The 17,509-nt window shown below is 36.7% G+C and overlaps 2 protein-coding genes across 2 annotated transcripts; both read right to left on the bottom strand.

Annotated features, from left to right (window-relative positions):
* Positions 1-1,040: 1,040 nt before the first annotated feature.
* Positions 1,041-10,945, bottom strand: LOC106650017 (RNA-binding protein 42). The gene is made up of 5 exons (XM_014367786.2): positions 10,648-10,945; positions 9,998-10,203; positions 9,555-9,920; positions 9,267-9,461; positions 1,041-1,165 (listed from the first exon to the last, which is right to left on the bottom strand). The coding sequence occupies exons 1-5, from the start codon at positions 10,683-10,685 to the stop codon at positions 1,041-1,043; spliced, it is 930 nt and encodes a 309-aa protein (XP_014223272.1). The 5' UTR covers positions 10,686-10,945.
* A 663-nt stretch (positions 10,946-11,608) lies between these two features.
* LOC106649920 (cyclin-dependent kinase 11B-like) lies at positions 11,609-16,610 on the bottom strand. Its single transcript, XM_014367648.2, has 3 exons — positions 16,415-16,610; positions 16,315-16,348; positions 11,609-13,276 (listed from the first exon to the last, which is right to left on the bottom strand). Exons 1-3 carry the CDS (start codon positions 16,608-16,610, stop codon positions 11,671-11,673), a joined length of 1,836 nt encoding a protein of 611 aa, XP_014223134.1. The 3' UTR covers positions 11,609-11,670.
* Between the last annotated feature and the right edge of the window lie 899 nt (positions 16,611-17,509).

Genomic DNA, 17,509 nt, shown 5'->3' on the forward strand with positions numbered 1-17,509 from the left:
GGACAAAGGACGCCTTGAAAAAAAAATCCTGGCATATTTTATGCGAGATTTCAAAATATCAAATCAAATTCACCTGATATATAACATGCGTACTATATTAGACAATGATAAACTTGAAATTAGATCATATGGCAAAGAAAAAGTGGCACAGATATTTGAATTGCATATGCTGAGAAAGAGCCCGAATGTAGCCAAGTATTTTATTTGTGATTGGTAAAACTTTTATATAACATCAAAGATTATTTTTCGATATAACCTTTTTGTTCTAATAATTCAAATTTCTATTTGAATTGCAAAAATTTGTATTAATAAATTGATTAAATTAGATGATGATGAAAAAATTATAGTGCATTGTATTTTTTTTAAATATTTATTTATATGTTCATATTTACATAAGTTAAACAGTAAACTTATAATTATAAATCAATTATTGAATATTTACATCCAGAAAATTCATTTTACTCACACATACAAGTTCGGTCAGTCCACTCCCAAAAATTTGTATAACGATTATTTAAACGCTATTTAAACGCTCTTTCAAAAATGAAATTTTTGAAGTTGATGCCTGTGAACAGCTAAATTATTTGACGGCTATTATTTCGACGAGAAATAATGTAAATGTATACGTATAAAAACAGATACTGACATAGAATGCATAAACTTGCCTTGAATGAACTACTACTGACAGATTAGTGGACATTATTTCCATAATTGCCGAGCAATTCTGTAAAAAATTTTGAATGAAAAATAAAGAAAAAAAAAGTTTTTTCCTTTAAAACTTTTATATGCAACGTTCATTTATACCTAGCATATATTCATATCATGTGCAGGAATTAATCGACATGAAAAATGTAAAAAAACATCACACAGCATACACAGCAACAGGCAAATCGAGATCATTTCATCTACGGCAACTTGAATAAAAAAAAACATATCCAATCGAATTATTAGTATTGTACTTAAATTTTAGAGCTTTTAACTGCTCATTTAGATCAGAGATCGAAGGACTGGCGGTGAGCATGTATAATACAAACTTAACTCTATTTTCCGGTCAAGAGTCCGATGAGGGCTTGCTTATCCTTCTCCTTCCTGCGCACGGTGTCCAAGTTGCGTGCCTTCCAGCTGCTCTTTCGCAATTTGATAGGTCGCGAGCCTACGTACTTTCCTGAAACACAAAGAATAACAAGAGCTTTTAGTTGTAGGACTCTCGATGACGAATTACAAGTATCGTTATTAATATACACACATATCCGCAGAACAAATAAAGAAAGCAGGATATACGATATCGATCTGCCTCGTGCGCCAAAGTAATATTCTAATTTAACGTTAAGACTATTTGCTCGGTAACGTGGGGGAGGGTAATAATAAGCTATATTGGCTTATGCATATACGAGAGAGGGTAAACTCCTTGGTCTATAACTTGCGCACGAGCTATTGAACTTTCGGCTCAACTCAACGCCCACTGCGCCATGCGTTTATAATCGTCGTGAGTGCGCCAATTATATTAAATTATAATAGATGCTCGAATTTCATGCGTGGTAAGCGCAACCCAGCCGATAAGACGACGGTGCTCCACATTCTATATTCTCCCGCGACTTTTCGGATATTCGTACAACATCCGCGCGAATAAGGACTATCGAGGCTCGTTATGGCAAAGCTCGCTAATCGTTAATATTGAACTAACGAGATCCGAGTGTATGAGTCGAATGAAAAAAAAAGAAGAAAATAATCACCGAAGCGGATTATCGAGCGAATGTATGTTAATCGTGGATCAGCAGTGTAACTTAGATCACAGGGTGCACGGCTCGCCGCCGCAGGCTCGACCGCAGAAGCTGCGGGTGCTCTTGCGGAGCTTGCCAGCTCACCTCATATATCCGTTCAGTTTTTCATCATTTCCACAATAACACGTAGCGTATTCGTCTTTTTATGCACTCGACTAATTTAACAGATTGAACAATGTTTTGGCTTGCTCAAGTTTTGTAATTATTCTATTTTTTGTCGGAAAAATATCGTCGATTGTGTACGAGAACTTTCGCACGTTTACCGCGACTACTTAATCAGTCGGACGTCGGACTATTTGACTTTAATGCTACTAATGTCTTCGGGCTGGCAGAGATTTTCATGGGGCTCTACTTTTTTCTCTTTAAATCTTATCGAGGCAAAGTTTTGACCTTCCATATGCATATTTTCTCGAGACGCGTCGACTGCTTGGATAATTCTATACTGTAACCGATCGAATGAACCTCGCAAGCTCGGATGCGTGAATATTTTTTTCAAAACCTACATAAAAGATAGTCGATCTATAAAATCCCTCTGAACAATCGAAGTTCAGCTTTGGCTCGAAGTTAAAAAAAAGAGAGAGGGTGGCGAAAGTATAAATGCCAGTCTAGCAAAATACATACGATCAAACTGACGTACACACTTTATTGAAAATTCCAAAGCTTTCGAGCGGGCGGTTGACGTAGATTTTTGTCCGATTTGCGCAATCGTGTTACGTACTTGCATTAGGAATCGGTGCAAGCATGTACGTGCATCAAACTTTGAAATTGGCTGTCGCTTTTATTGTCAATATCATTTTTCAATTCCTATCGCTTAATTGGGAAATTAATTGTTTTTTTATTGAATCAACATTTGTAAATCGACGACAATGTCGAAGGCAGAGTAAAAAATGATGAGCGGGGTAAATTAAGTGTGAAAAGTACATGCACCTGTGTGACCAAGTTTTCAAACGACAAAGACATTTCCTAAACACACGAGCCTCTCGAGGTTTTATCTTATAATCTTGTCAATCGAATATACAGCATTTGCTAGCATAGTTGCAACAGCGCAACAGTGCAGCAGCAGTAGCTCGCGATTCTCGAGCAGATAAGCCGATTGGCGTCGAAGTGGTGGAGGGAGGAGGGAAGAGGAGGTTGTGCGCAACGTTTTCTCTCTCTCTCTCTCTCGCGCGCGCGCGCGCGAATGCGTGCTTATAAGACATCGCAGCAAACATTATTGCTATTCACACGCACGTTTTCAGGCGCTCTGTGCCTCTACGCTATATAGTGAAAGAGAGATCCGACCGAGAGGGGGTTGCTTCTGTGAATGAAATGCCGGGGCGTACCTTGGCACTGTGGCATTTCGACGTCTACTTTGCGCGCGTATCGAACTGGCAGCGATTACTCCTTTTCTGATTCTTTTTAACGCCGTTTCACTCGTTAGTACTTGAATAAATTGCCAGTGAGCAAAGTTGAAAAAAAAATTAGAGAGACGAGGTTCTTTGCATGCACCTCTTTTGTTTTGCATTTAATCGGTGCACTCGAACCATACTATTGCATAAACGATAATTGAATCGATGGAGCGATTTTTCTCCCTTACCGTCGATTAGTTTTGAATATTTTAATCTCCATATCGAAACAAGCGACTAACCGGATTGTGAGGATTATTTTTCAATCGACATCAAACATCGAGCTACCCTGAAAATTTGGTTCGATTTTGAAGATTTCTGTTTCGGTAAGTAGAAACATACAATTTTTCTAATAATTTAAGTTATCTCGACAAAGTTGCAAGAATAGTTGAGATGAATTTATGCTCAATTCGATTGATACGAAATAACGAGTAACTTTAAACAATACCGATGAGAAAAAAATTGCATTCAAATCTTGAGCGTGTTGTACAATTAAAGTCGCGTGTCTGATAAAAGAACGCGCTTAAAAAAAGTTTTAATCACCTTTGGCGCCTTCTGAATGAAACACAAGATAACACAAAATACCCTTTTATTATTATCACTGGTAAAAGCTTAAAATATAAACGCATATTTTTACGCAGATACTGATTTTATGAAAAATCATGCAGTATTTGCAGTCTCTCTCTCTCTTTCTCGTTCTTTGAGTTGAATACGCACGAATTTGAAAAAAACCATCATCATGCCTTTGTTTCAAAGAAGTAATTTTTCTCATGTGCTACTGTAACAATATGTAAATGCATGGCTTTGTATTTTATCCAAACAATTTTTTTAATTATCAATAGGGTGTTTAATGAATATCGATATCAAACATGATTCAAATTGCCGATGAATACGCGATAAATAACCACCCAGTGCCCGTTGAAAGAAAACACGCACGCATAAGCAAACTTACAGTTTTATCAACGAGGCACTTATCCTATTTAGTTCAAAAAAATGTTCACTACTCGTTTAATCCAAAAACGTGAGAGCGCTTCACGCGACGATTCCTTGCGCGAGAGCAACGTGCATTGGCGCAACGCAGCGCACAAATGTCTCATTCGAAATGTAATGCAATAATGCATCATGTAAACGCAAGGGCCGAACGCAAGGAGAAATATCAAGTAAACAATAAAAAGAGAAAACGAAGATGAAGATATGTAAAACAATTGCGAATGAGCGCTAAAAATAAATCGCCACATTTAAAAATAACCAGCAATAATCGCGAAGTATCACGCGTTTTTCTCATCGTACATGCCATAATGCGAAATACTAAGTCGTCTTGAGCGGAGAACAAAATAAAAAAGGGAGCGAAGACGACTATCTTTCGCGCTATTGCACACACGCTCGTGCTCGCGCGCCGTACGGCCGCTATCGGCGAACCCTTCGCGCACGAATAATAATTTATTATATAGTTATTAAATTATTGAGCAGCGACGCGCGCGATCGACAACTAATTGCGCTCGGGGCTTACACTTATTGGCGCGCGCGAGCACGATACAGCCGCGAATAAAAAGGGGGCAAGAGCGAATCGAGCGCGCGCGAGCGAGCGATGGCGCCTGCACGGCCCGACCGCCGAAGCGTCTCGTGTGCTTTTTTCCACTTTTTTCTTCCAAGCTACAATCTTTGTTGCTTTGATTGTAGTTTTTTAATCGCAATATGTAGCGACGAGGATCAGCTGACGCACTCGAATCATAATGCACACGATATTTTCACGTGCGAGGAATGTCCAAGTGACACGCGTACGCGTGCACGCTGCCGTATATACATGCAAACAAGTCGCGAGAACGTTATTATTTTTAAAATGCCGAATAACAAGGAAACGATCAAAAATAGCGACTTTCTCGTTCGGGAAATGACTGTAAACTATGCGATGCATACCGCCATATACGGAGCCGATCACTGTCGCGAGCTAGCGTATAGCGCATCTATCTGATCGCGACGAGTTTTTCGCTTCGTGAAAAATCTGTGCGCTTGACGTACATTAAACACTCGACGAATTGCGCAATCGAGCAAACAATGACGCCAATTTCGGTTACAGAATCTCGGCGCAAAGCAAACAACAGCAAGAGGGTAGCGCGCGATGCAAGAGGCTAGAGGAAAAAACATGTCTCCGCGCTGGATGCTACTGATCGGTGCTCTGCTGCTGTCGGACGAGATCAGCTGTATGCCAGCGATTTACGGGCAGAATGCAGCATCGACCTGGAGAGGCAACGCCGTCGACGACAACAACGTGCCTAGTTTCGTCAACGCCCGAGCCACTTCGTCCTGCGATCCCGCCACCAGTCGCTGTTGGCAATGGCTGCCTACGGTCGTCGTGCCTTACATCGACGACGATCAGAATTACGAGCAGGATTCCGATAGGTAAGACGAGCTATTGTCCACTTGGAACTACTTGGTGAAGTTTTGAGAAAAGCAAGTTTTCAAAATTTCATAAAAAATCGTAAAGATAATAATATCAAATGAGTGAAGTATACACAAGATTGCGAGGGCTTCATTCATAACTGCGCGTGGCAGTAGCTATAGTCCGGAGTAATCTCCTTTGACCCGTCGCGCTGCTGCGGGTATTATGTATCGTACAGGTATTTATACGCGTGCAGGAGGCTCGGCTCGGAGGGTGTTGTTTTTCGCTGCACTCTGATATAACTTGGATGTACGTCCTCAATCTTTACGTAAAGCCGGATATATTACTACTACGTTTTTGCGCGTCAGACAATTAGCCACTGGCATCGATTTTTAGGCCTTAATCCATCCGAGGTCTCGACGTAGTCGTCGCGTCGCTCGGTGACGTATACTCTCTCGTCGTCAAGTTCATTCATGCTTTGCTGCTTGTGCGAGATTTTTACTCGCGCGCACCCACGAGGCGCGAAAAGTACAGTTCGTACGTCGTTGCGTGCACGAGGGATGCTAATAAGTATGGAAAATTATATTCCACTCGCTTATCGGCTTTATTTTGCTAAGACCGCGGAGACGATCGCGCGGAGTCGGAAAATTAAATCGACGTGTTGGCTGCAGACAAGCGGAGAAGTTTCGGAAAAAAATCGTCGCGTCGAAAACTGATCACGTTTTCATTATCAGCAAATGCGACATCGTTAGTTACAGTTTACTTCGTTCAGAGATCACGAGACACATAATCTGCACAACGTATACACGCGGCAGCTCGGAAAAATTTTCTCACGCTCTCGAGGGGTTAATATGCACACGAGTGACGCGACGCGTTTTACAGACTCCAGGCATTGCACGTACGAGAAGTCGAACAGGCGAGCAACGCGTGGCCTTACGAGGAGGTGGCCACGACAACGACGACGACGACGACGACTACGATGTCGCCCGTTGGTGCTGCTGCTACTGCTGGGGTGGCTCGAGCTCATCGCGAGCGTCACGCGGTCAGGCCCGCTGGATCTTACACCAAGAAAGACGTATTCATGTCGAGAGGGTGGGGTGCAGCGGGTGGCATGCCTTTCTCCGTGCTCTACATGACTCCCCGAGCTAATCACGGTCCCAACGCAGGTTTGTACATCGTATTTGTTCTTTTTACCCTCTCTTGCGCGATATTTTTTATCGCTCGTGCGCTCGAGCAAAAATTCAATCGGTTCCACGAGTCGACGCGTGGAGTTTCCTCGTCGAGTGCGTTGACTTTTTGCTCGCGCTTGATCGCCGAAACCGTCCTGGCTATTTTCGTGACTTTAATAATCGTCGAGGCTCGCGTGACTATAATACTTGTGACTTCCGGATTACCTCGTTCCACCTCGTTATTATACACCCGATGATTCGATTTTATTTATTAATTGTTCGCCGTTGTAGGCGGTTCTTCGCCGATCTCGCCGGACTTGGCCATCAAAGCGAGCGCACGCACGTCCTCCGTTATCGGCGAGCCTCTGGTCGCGGCATCGATCTCAAGGGCTGAACAACGACCACCAGCTACGAGCAATCAACGATTGGCAGTGCGCGACGGTCAAGCACGTCAACTTCAGCAGCAGCAGCAGCATCAGGCTTACGATCAACAATCGCGACGTCACTACTCTATTATACCTCAGTTATTCATCTCCTACGGCTGGGGTCCGTCCGGCAAGTAAAGCGAAAAAGCAATAAAAAAACAACAACAAAATGAAATTTCGTAACGTGTTGCCGAATATCCAAAGTTTGGACTATTTTTTTTTCTCGCGTGTTGTCGTTGCTATTTAAATTAACAGATAATGCACCTAAACTTTGGAATGTTACGCGTCAGGTATCAAGCATTGAACTGTTGTTTTCGTCGATGAAAAATTACGAATCGAGTCCGATCAAATTGTTAAGATATTTTCAATCGTGGCTAAAAATAGAACCGGCATTTTTTTTGTTATATAAATATAGAAGATTGCGCTCTGTCGCGAATTCGAGGTCAAGGACTGGCGCCCGACGTTTCGTGCTTGCTACCACCACTTGTCGAATTTTTTCGCGCCGAACGTCAGAAAATAATCGCTCTCGCTCTGCCTACACACGAATTTTCACTCACTTACGATGCAGGAAAACATTTAATATTTTAAGGAGAAACACTATCGAGACATTAAAATTACTTTGGTGATATATGATACTAAATATGTATGCGCAACTCTATGTTATTTATATCGCTATAAGGAAAATTTATTGTCGCTTAAAGAAAAAAGAATGGAAAAAACAAACTATCATAAGCCCAAAAAGAGAGAGGGAGAGAGAGAGAGAGAGAGAGAGAGGTATTCAAAGTATAGAAAAATTTCTAACGTGTGTGATTAAAAATGTTGTCAACAAATGCTAGCTCGCTCATGTGATAGTTCATAAGCTTTCAAGCGACTTTTATGCATGTGATGTACAAAAAAAAAACAAAAAAAATTATTCTTGTCGTCGTCTATTTATGTTGAAAAAAAGAAATAAGAAACTACGAATGCGCAAAAGTAAGGTTACTTAGGGGTGAAATTTACGTAATTGCTACGTACGAGACTTTTTTGTTAATATCTCTCATCGTACATTAATTATTATGTATCGGACAACTTCATCCAGAGTATCACTATCGACAGTAGATAGTGGTAGAAGTAATTAACCTATCAACCTTTTACGAAGTCAGCTATGTGCGTTTTTAAAATGATGAGAAATCAGAACTCACGCCGAGCTGATGTTTGTAAAGTTCGAAAATGTATCGAAGATCGTGCGCTTGATTTTGCTTTCGAAACTTCGATCGAAATACGTTTTTTTACTTGCATTGATCATAACGAGAATTAACAAAAAAAAACTATTTTAATTGTTAAATCAAGCACGACGAGATATAATAATTTTGTCACGAAATTAACAAACTATAATGTCAAGTACAATAATTAATTTCAAAATATAACACTCATCGATACTCTTGTCCTATGCAATCTGTTTAGCTTTTCCGTTGTGTCAAAAAGCTGAATACAAAAAGCGGGTTCAACCATTTTTGAAAACTTTACTAGGTATTCAACAATTAATTTTAGAGTTTTGATGAAAATATCGTGTTACTAGTGTTTAATTCCTTAAACTATAAAACTGTTTCATTGGTATACAAATATTCATTATTATTTAAGGTGTGATAAAACTGTCCAATGAAAGCAAAAGATTTCTAACTATAAATAATGTTAATTTAACATCAGAATAAATGTAGTATTAATTGCAAAGTATTATTATAGCATTGTATGAAGTTAGGTTTAATTTCAGTAAGTATATTTTTATCTGCTAATAAATTGGATGGAATTTTTTATACTCTTACGATTCATTTTTTATAGTTTATAAAAAGAAGAAACAAATTTTGTAAATAGTTTTGGTAATCAATTATTCAAATTAATTAAGAGTAAAAATCATTGACATAATAAAAGTTGAAGAGTATTGAATTAAAAGGTTTAATTCAGCTGAGCAACAAGATTTATAAGTAGTCCAATTAAATGAATAAGATTTTGTGTAATGTGAATTATGATTGTATTGAATCATGTTTTTAAAGGAAAAAATACAATCATTGTGCACAACAAATTACCTTGGAAAACTATTTTAATCATGAAAAAGCATAATTTATTTTTGAAATTTATTTGAAACTTACCATTTACTTCTTTCATAGCTTTAATGAAGTCTTGAGGATCCTTAAAAGATACAAAACCAAATCCTTTTGTTTTATTGGTACGTTTGTCTCTAACCACTTTAGCTTTTTGAAAACTCGAATATTTACTGAAGACTCTAACCAACATCTCATCCGTAACATCATTTCCAAGGTCGCCACAAAATATTCTGAAGTCGTCTATAAAAATATGAGTTGGAAATTAACAATTTCACAATGTATTTTAAAACAAGTGGCAAAATTTGAAAATCGATAGTATAAACCAATATTTACCATCATCCCAATCTAATAATGAAGCATCTTCCCAAGTTTGGCCTCCAGCTGTTCGAATGATTTTCTTATTTTTTTTTCCTTTTTTCATAGAATGGGATTCTTCAGCATTAGCATTCGCCATGATTGAACTAGCTTTCCCTTGACTAATAGCTAACTCTGCTGCAGTACTCACCCCTTTTACTTTGGGATTTTTTTTTCCATCGTCATCTGGTTTTTTGGTATGAATCATTTTTTCCAATATATCTCGACGAATTATTGGTGTGGTTTGAGGAGATATATTTGGTAAATAAGATTTGGGCATAGCTGTTAAAATTGGTTCAACAACAGGAGTGTTTATCTGAGCAGGCGATGAGTATGTTGATGGACCTGTGATGAAATATGTAGTTTGTAAATTAAGAAAAAATAAAAATAATGCTACTCAAATATTTGCTTTTAAAACTTACCTTGCCTGGCAACTTGTGCTGGTATCATCATTAAATCTGTTGGAGGAGGAGGCGGAGGAGGAAATCCCATCATTGGAGGATATCTCATATTAGCAGCTGGTATTTCATGTTGTTCCAGTTGCCTGGCGACTTGATTATATGTATTAGCTCCTATGACTGGCCTTGTCATAGGTGAGACTAGTGGTCCTCCAATTTCAGCTTCGAACCTGAAAATCATAATAAATTGTGTAAGATTTATAATAATTTTTTAATATCAGTAGGCTTATGTGAAAGCTCCATAAAATACTATGAAGCTGAAAAGAGTTTTTAGTCTTTCTTATATTATATACCCATTGATAATTTTGTAAATAAACTCGGAATAAAGTTGAAAAACAATAAAGTAAAAAGCACTGGGAAACATGTAACGAACAATTTCATCTACTGTACATGATGAGTAGTAATTGTGAAAACAGTCATCATACGCGATGTAAACAAACGATATTAAATATAAAATGTAGCTAGTAAATGAAAATCAAAATTATTGTATTAATAGTCAATTCACAAATATCCTCAATTGACCAAATTTCTTATTCTTAAAGTGAATTTTTATTTAAAAATACTAAGTGAAGTAATTTCTAGAAAAATATGAGTTTCGAGGTTAGATTACTTACCGACTCATTTCATCTTCCATTTGTCGTAACTTATCCATGTTGTTGATTCGTCAGGTCTACGATATGCCAATCAAGAATATTATAAACTAAAATATTTGGCAAAATGCACAAAATACAAACAGTTTATTCTTTTAGAGATAGGTACTGATCTACAACGTTCGTGAAGTTGACATGCTAGTAATTACGTCCACACTCCACAATGTCTTACAATTGAGCTCCTGCAGGTTCTCTGCAGTAGCGGGCTGTCACTTGACTGATGCCATCTCTGGATAGTGTGACAGACGCAGAGAAAACTGAGGTGAATGTTTTTAAAGCCACAAGACAACAAAATTACAGTGTTATCGACGAATATTTTATTTTAATATACAATAATGAGTCGTTATGAGTGAGTAGACCCACAAATTGATGCATTCTTCAGCACCGCTTTTACAGCCAATACGAGAAAGCTAATAAACTCATCGGGACATCATCGTCTTTTTAAAAGAGGATGTGTAAAATAATTTTTTGATTCAATATTCCAATAAACAAATAATATCGCAGTTCAGAAATGAAATTTTCAGTATTTAGTGTATTTAATTAAAAACAAAATAAAATATATAGAAATATTTTTGTTAAAACTCTGGCTGAATTTTCAGGTGATTTTTAGCAGGAATCGCCTCGATTCCGACTGAATCTTTTGAATTTTTAAGCTCAATTTTAGGCTGAATTTTTGGGCTGAATTTTCTGGATCGGTTTTGGGCTTGATTGCCTATAGTTATATTTTTAAATCCATAAGTCTAACTTTATCATTCATCTTGTATGTTTAATTAAAATATCCCGTCGATCTTATCTAACTGATACATAATTTAACTGTTGAAATAAAAACAAAAATTTTATTGATATAATTTTTTTATTTAAAAAATATTATTTATATAGATTATTATGTACAAATACTGAAGTTCATTAAATTTACTCGTTTACGTTCGTTTACGTTCTTTACGTCACGTTTGTTTACATAAAAAAAGTTTTTCATCGTTACATGCGTTAAAATTTGAGATGAAATCCAGCGCCAATGGCTTGTCGACTGACCGCGCGTCCACCCATGTGAAAACCAGAAGCAACTTCTTCCTCTTTTACGTTTTCCACAGCGTCTAAACATTGGTGTCCACCTCTTGGAGCTTTAGGAGATTGAATAACAGATCGTTTTCCAAATTCTGACTTGGCAGGCCACGTGGGAAATTTTGATGGGTCAATCGGCTCTGGAGACTCGTCGAAGTAACCATGTTCCAATGCTTCTGCCGCTGAGATTCGTCGCTCCGGATCGTAAGTTAAAAATTTTTGGAGTAAATCCATTCCTAATTCTGATAAAATATTGAACTTTTGTCGGATCTTTCCCGCTGGATATTGCCGAAAATTAATTTTTTTGGTAAAAGGCAAATCGCTATACCCTGGCCATATTCGATCGTCTGGCGTTCCTAATTCTTTGAATATTCTGTTTAAAAGGTCGATCTCTGATTTCGCTTGAAAAAGTGGTTGCATTTTGAGTAACTCGGCAAAAATACATCCAACCGACCATACATCGACAGGTGTACTATAAGTTTTACTACCTAGTAGTAATTCTGGAGCTCTATACCACAATGTTACAACGAGTGAGGTATATGGTTTTATCGGAGATCCATATTCTCTAGCTAGGCCGAAATCACCAACCTTCAAAATTCCGTTATGACTGAGTAATAAATTTGATGTTTTGAGATCTCTATGGAGAATCCAATTGTCGTGTATATGTGCTACCGCTCGCAACAGTTGTTGCGTCAAACATTTAACTTCGCTCTCAAGAAATACTTGATGATTCTCTTTCATGGTGTCCATTAGAGATTTCAAATCGTGTTCCACGTAATCCATAACCATGTATATTTTCTCTGTATTATTTCCGATAACGATTTCTCGAACAGTAACAATATTGGGATGCTGAGCTTTTAAAAGCGTATTCACTTCACGCAAACTTGTAATTGGAAAACCACAGTCATCAGCACCATTTTCCAGCAGTTTCAATTTTTTCAGAGCGAATATCTCTTTAGTTCTCTTATCTTGTGCTCTATAGACAACACCAAAAGTTCCTTCTGCTATACGATTTAAACATTTGTATTCTTCAACGCTACGAGCTCCTTGGATACCCGGTAAATAAGGTGGCAACTCGTCGAACAAGGAGTTATTATCGTCTATGTCATTGTCGATGTCAAGAAATTCACCATCAGAATTTTCATTGAAAAAAGAAGATCCAACACTAGATTCGTCTGATAAATTTCTGGTTTGATCTGCGCTAACTGGACTCGAATTCGTTTCGTTTACTGAAGGGAAACTAGGCGAATGATCATTATCTGAATTTGATTCTTTACTCTTTTCAGATAATTCAGAATTGTCTTTCACGATGCTAGAACTAGAACTCGAATCAATTGAATCATCTGAATCGTTTCTCTTCTCTTCGTGAGAACTAGTTGAATTACGGCTGCTTGAATTGCTCGAAGTTGAGTGAACTGATCGGACACTGTTATCTGGAAGATCTCGTCGTTCGATTTTTTCACGATCGATCCGTTCTCTCTCCTTGCCTTGTCGATCTCGCCTCGTGCGACTTTCGTGGCGATGAGAAGATCTGAAAATAATATATACAATTTATTCAAATTCATTGATTATAAGAGTATATTAATAATTTAAAAAATATATAATAATATTAAGACGTGAAGGCAGACCAACATTGAATTTGTCAATTTCGTTTTTTTAAACTTTTATTGAATATTTCTTTAAAAGGCTTTATGGTGAACATCATTTTGATGTACTTGAAGTCACCGTAGAAATTAAAAAAAAAAATTTAATAAAAATTCAAAAATTAAAATAGCATTACACGTTTTCATTTTTGGCTAATTTGTCTGAGCATCCATCACGTCTGGGACGGGCATATTTTCGATACTTTTTTGAACCGTTGTACTTTTGCTGAAAATTCGGTCTAGAGAACTTGAGAGTAACAAACAAGTCAAAAGTACGCATGTTTTTATAAAAAAAAACGTGATTTCGAAAAAATATTTTCGCTTTTCGAATTTTCACATGAACATCTTTTAGATCCTGGCGTCTTCGGTACAAATAAAGCGTCCATGGGTCCTAATTATTTTAAAGTTATGATGATTCCAATTAGTGAAATATGATTTTAAGTACACAAAATGGCGACAAGAACATGAAAATATATAAGAAAATTATTTATAAGAAAACCCATTGACGCTTTATTTGTACATAAGACGTCAGGATATAATAGATTTTCATGCGAAAATTTGGAAAGAAAAGGAAATTGTTTTTTTTCGAGATCACGTATTTTTTAGATGATTCATAACTTTTGACCTTTTTATTATGTCGAAAATCTGACACCATATTAAGAAAATTCACTAAATTTTGCGTAGAAAAAAAGTATCAAAAATGTGCCCGTCTTAGACTTAAGGGTTTATAGTATATTAACGCCTCATCGCGAAAAACAGAAAAATCCCAGGGTATGTGTAATTCCCGGCTGAGTCGAAGCTGAGGTTTTCACATATTTTTTGCGGGTCTGTTAAATATTTTTCATTCCCCGTGTCCCGAAAAAATATTTTGTAAATAATCCTACATTATTAATATACTAATTCTTTTTTGTCATACTTAAGACATAAATTAGGACTTTTTAAGAAACAGAAAATAGTAGTAAAAAAGTAACATTTTTAATTTAAAGCAAAAGTGTTCTAATTGTGATCCCGGATTCTGAAAAAGCGTTAAATTAAATGTAAAAAATTTTCTCTACGAGATTTAGCGAGATCGATATCATTAAAAACGTCGCGTTAAAAGTTTACACAAAAATACGATCACTCATGAATTCAACTCTGTTCAAAGATTACCTTTTTTACTGATAAAAAATAATGTTTGGATTCCCAAAAACTGTAATTTGAAATTTATGTCTCTTTTAAAATTTACTGACCATTGAAAGCAACATCGAATTCATGAGAGTCATCACGATGAGAGTGTCGATAAATCAGTTATCTTACTTTTTAACGGAGCCAATACGTTAAATAAATTAAGGTCATTTCAATTACGCGCTGAAATGAAAATAAAACATGTCGTCTGTTCCGCTTCCGATGACGATTTGACTTCTCATTCCAGAAAATTCTCTTTTTTTCGTTTGACTACAAAAATTTTATTTTTTTCTGTTTCAACTCGTTTTAGGCGGTACGCCGCGAGAAAGATAAAATTTTCATTTTTAAAGCCTGTACAGTTAGTCTGCATTCTGTATAATGTTCTGTATATAGTTTTTTTGAAACTTTCATAAATATTTGAACACTTTTGTAGAAATTATTTTAATAAAAGGATTCTTAGATTATTTTAAAATTTAACGTAGTTGGAAATAATTTAGTGGCTATTTGGATTGATTATTCAGTAGACCGGGTCGTTTTTGAAAAAATTTTTTGTATCGCCTGGGCTCATGGCTGAGCTGAAAGTTCAAAGTTTCAGATGAAAAAAGCCGGGCTGCAGCAGTCAAAAAAGTGACCGGAACCGGTGTCGATAGGCGTTTGAAGTTTAAAAACGTGCTTCGGAAATTTAGCAAAATCGCTCTGAAAATGGCAATCATATAATAGATTGCTAACATTGCTCAGAAGGTAAAATTTATGTCGACAAGACGTTTTCTTACGTATTTTTTTCAATGAAATCGTCCTCCTAGGTCAAAACTGACTACGGAATTCGATTCTACACACAAAAATACGTAAGAAAACGTCTTGTCGACATAAATTTTACCTTCTGAGCAATATTAGCAATCTATTATATGATTGCCATTTTCAGAGCGATTTTGCTAAATTTCCGAAGCACGTTTTTAAACTTCAAACGCCTATCGACACCGGTTCCGGTCACTTTTTTGACTTCTGCAGCCCGGCTTTTTTCATCTGAAACCTTAAACTTTCAGCTCAGCTATGAGCCCAGGCGATACAAAATAGTATATTATGATACGTGTGACTTAAATGTGTGATTAAACGTTTCATTGAATCAATAAATTTTTTTTCTCAGCGCACGTGATCGTGTCTAGCTGACCTGAATAATAGACCGGGTCGTTTTTGAATAGTATATTATGATACGTGTGACTTAAGCAGGCCATTATTGCACGGCACGGTTAGCACCCGAGCGAAGCGAGTGCCGTGCAATAATGGCCTGCTTAAGTCACACGTATCATAATATACTATTCAAAAACGACCCGGTCTATTATTCAGGTCAGCTAGACACGATCACGTGCGCTGAGAAAAAAAATTTATTGATTCAATGAAACGTTTAATTGAATACAATCTATGAAATAATTCATTTATCCAACAAAATATTTAATTGTTTTCATGAAACTTTGGTAAAAACAATTAAATATTTTGTTGGATGAAATAAAAAAAAGATTATTTCAATGAAATTATTTCATAGATTGTATTCAATTAAACGTTTCATTGAATCAATGAATTTTTTTTCTCAGTGTGGTCCGATTCGGTTTTCTTGTGGAAGCGTTGCCACGTGGTTTTAACTCAGGTAAACATGTGTTCTACGAAATAAAAAAATCGAGGATTTTCAATTAATCTTTTAGAATAATTGAATTTACATTCGATTAGATTATCAGGAGACCTCGTGAAAGCTTAAAATCGTAGGCACCGCATCTTCAAAAATAAATCTAGGCAAGCATAATCTACGTTAAAATAAATTCAATTATTTTCAATAACTTCAAAAAATAGAAAATTGGCATATTTTTTACCTTCTTCGGTGTCTGTCTGTACTTGAAGATCGAGAACGCGATCTCTGCCGCCTTTTACTTTCGTGATGAGAAGGTTCTCGTCTTCTTCTTGAGGATTCGGAACGTTGATATCTCCTGTGGCGTATTTCTCTGTGTTCAGTATTTCGTTCCGAGCGGCTATAATGACGGTGGGAAGAACTCCTTCTCCTCTCTTCATATGGAGAACGATTTCTGACTCTTCTTTCCATAATTGATACAATTAAATTGAATAATTTCACTTAAAAATTTTTTGAAGCTTGAATACAAGTATGTAACAGTTGAGCAGTATCTAAGGCACAAGCGACTGGTGTGTAGTGTACCGATCGAAAGCCACACGTAGACTGAGCCAGGGCTTTCTCTATGATTGAACTATCACATTTGTAAGAACTTAAAAAGCCGGTGGAGGCGGAGTCGTCGCTGGTATAACAGTGGTGGGGATACAGATAGATTACAACACTCTAGACGACGTGCATGTGTGTAAAAGATGACCTGTACCGACTTATGTACCGATATTATAGCGACATTGCGGCATTATACCGACTTTACCGACTTTCATTAATATTTTCAAATGAAAAAATTGACAATAACACATTTTTTTTGAAATATTGCAAAAACAATTTTTTTTGTTTTTTCTTGTGATAGAAGTATTTATTTGATCGAATTTATCAGCCTTAATCATGAAAGGAAAGTAGATACGCTTTTATTAAAAACCAAAAACATAAGGATTCATTAAATACTTTAAAAGTTTAAAAGTTAAACTTCAAAAATGAAAGGTCATTTTTTTGCGTATTGCACGAGGCCGTTCTGTAGTGAGCTTAAAAGTGAGTTTTGAACCAGGCGTTGTTGGACAATTTTGTTTACTTCTTTCTGTCTAAAATTTTAGGTGCATAATATTATTAATGCTCTTTATTATTACGAGCTAACTCGATAGAAAATGTATTGAATTTAAAAAGACTTTTATACGTTCAGTGTCCCATAATTTAATAAAAAAAATTTGTTGCGATACTATTGCAAAGCTAAAATTTGCGAAAGCAATGATAAATAAACTGATCGAAAATCCATAGAGTTGAACTATAC

Source organism: Trichogramma pretiosum, unplaced genomic scaffold (genome assembly GCF_000599845.2).
Source record: "Trichogramma pretiosum strain Unisexual culture from Peru unplaced genomic scaffold, Tpre_2.0 scaffold15, whole genome shotgun sequence".
Classification (NCBI taxonomy): Eukaryota; Metazoa; Arthropoda; class Insecta; order Hymenoptera; family Trichogrammatidae; genus Trichogramma; species Trichogramma pretiosum.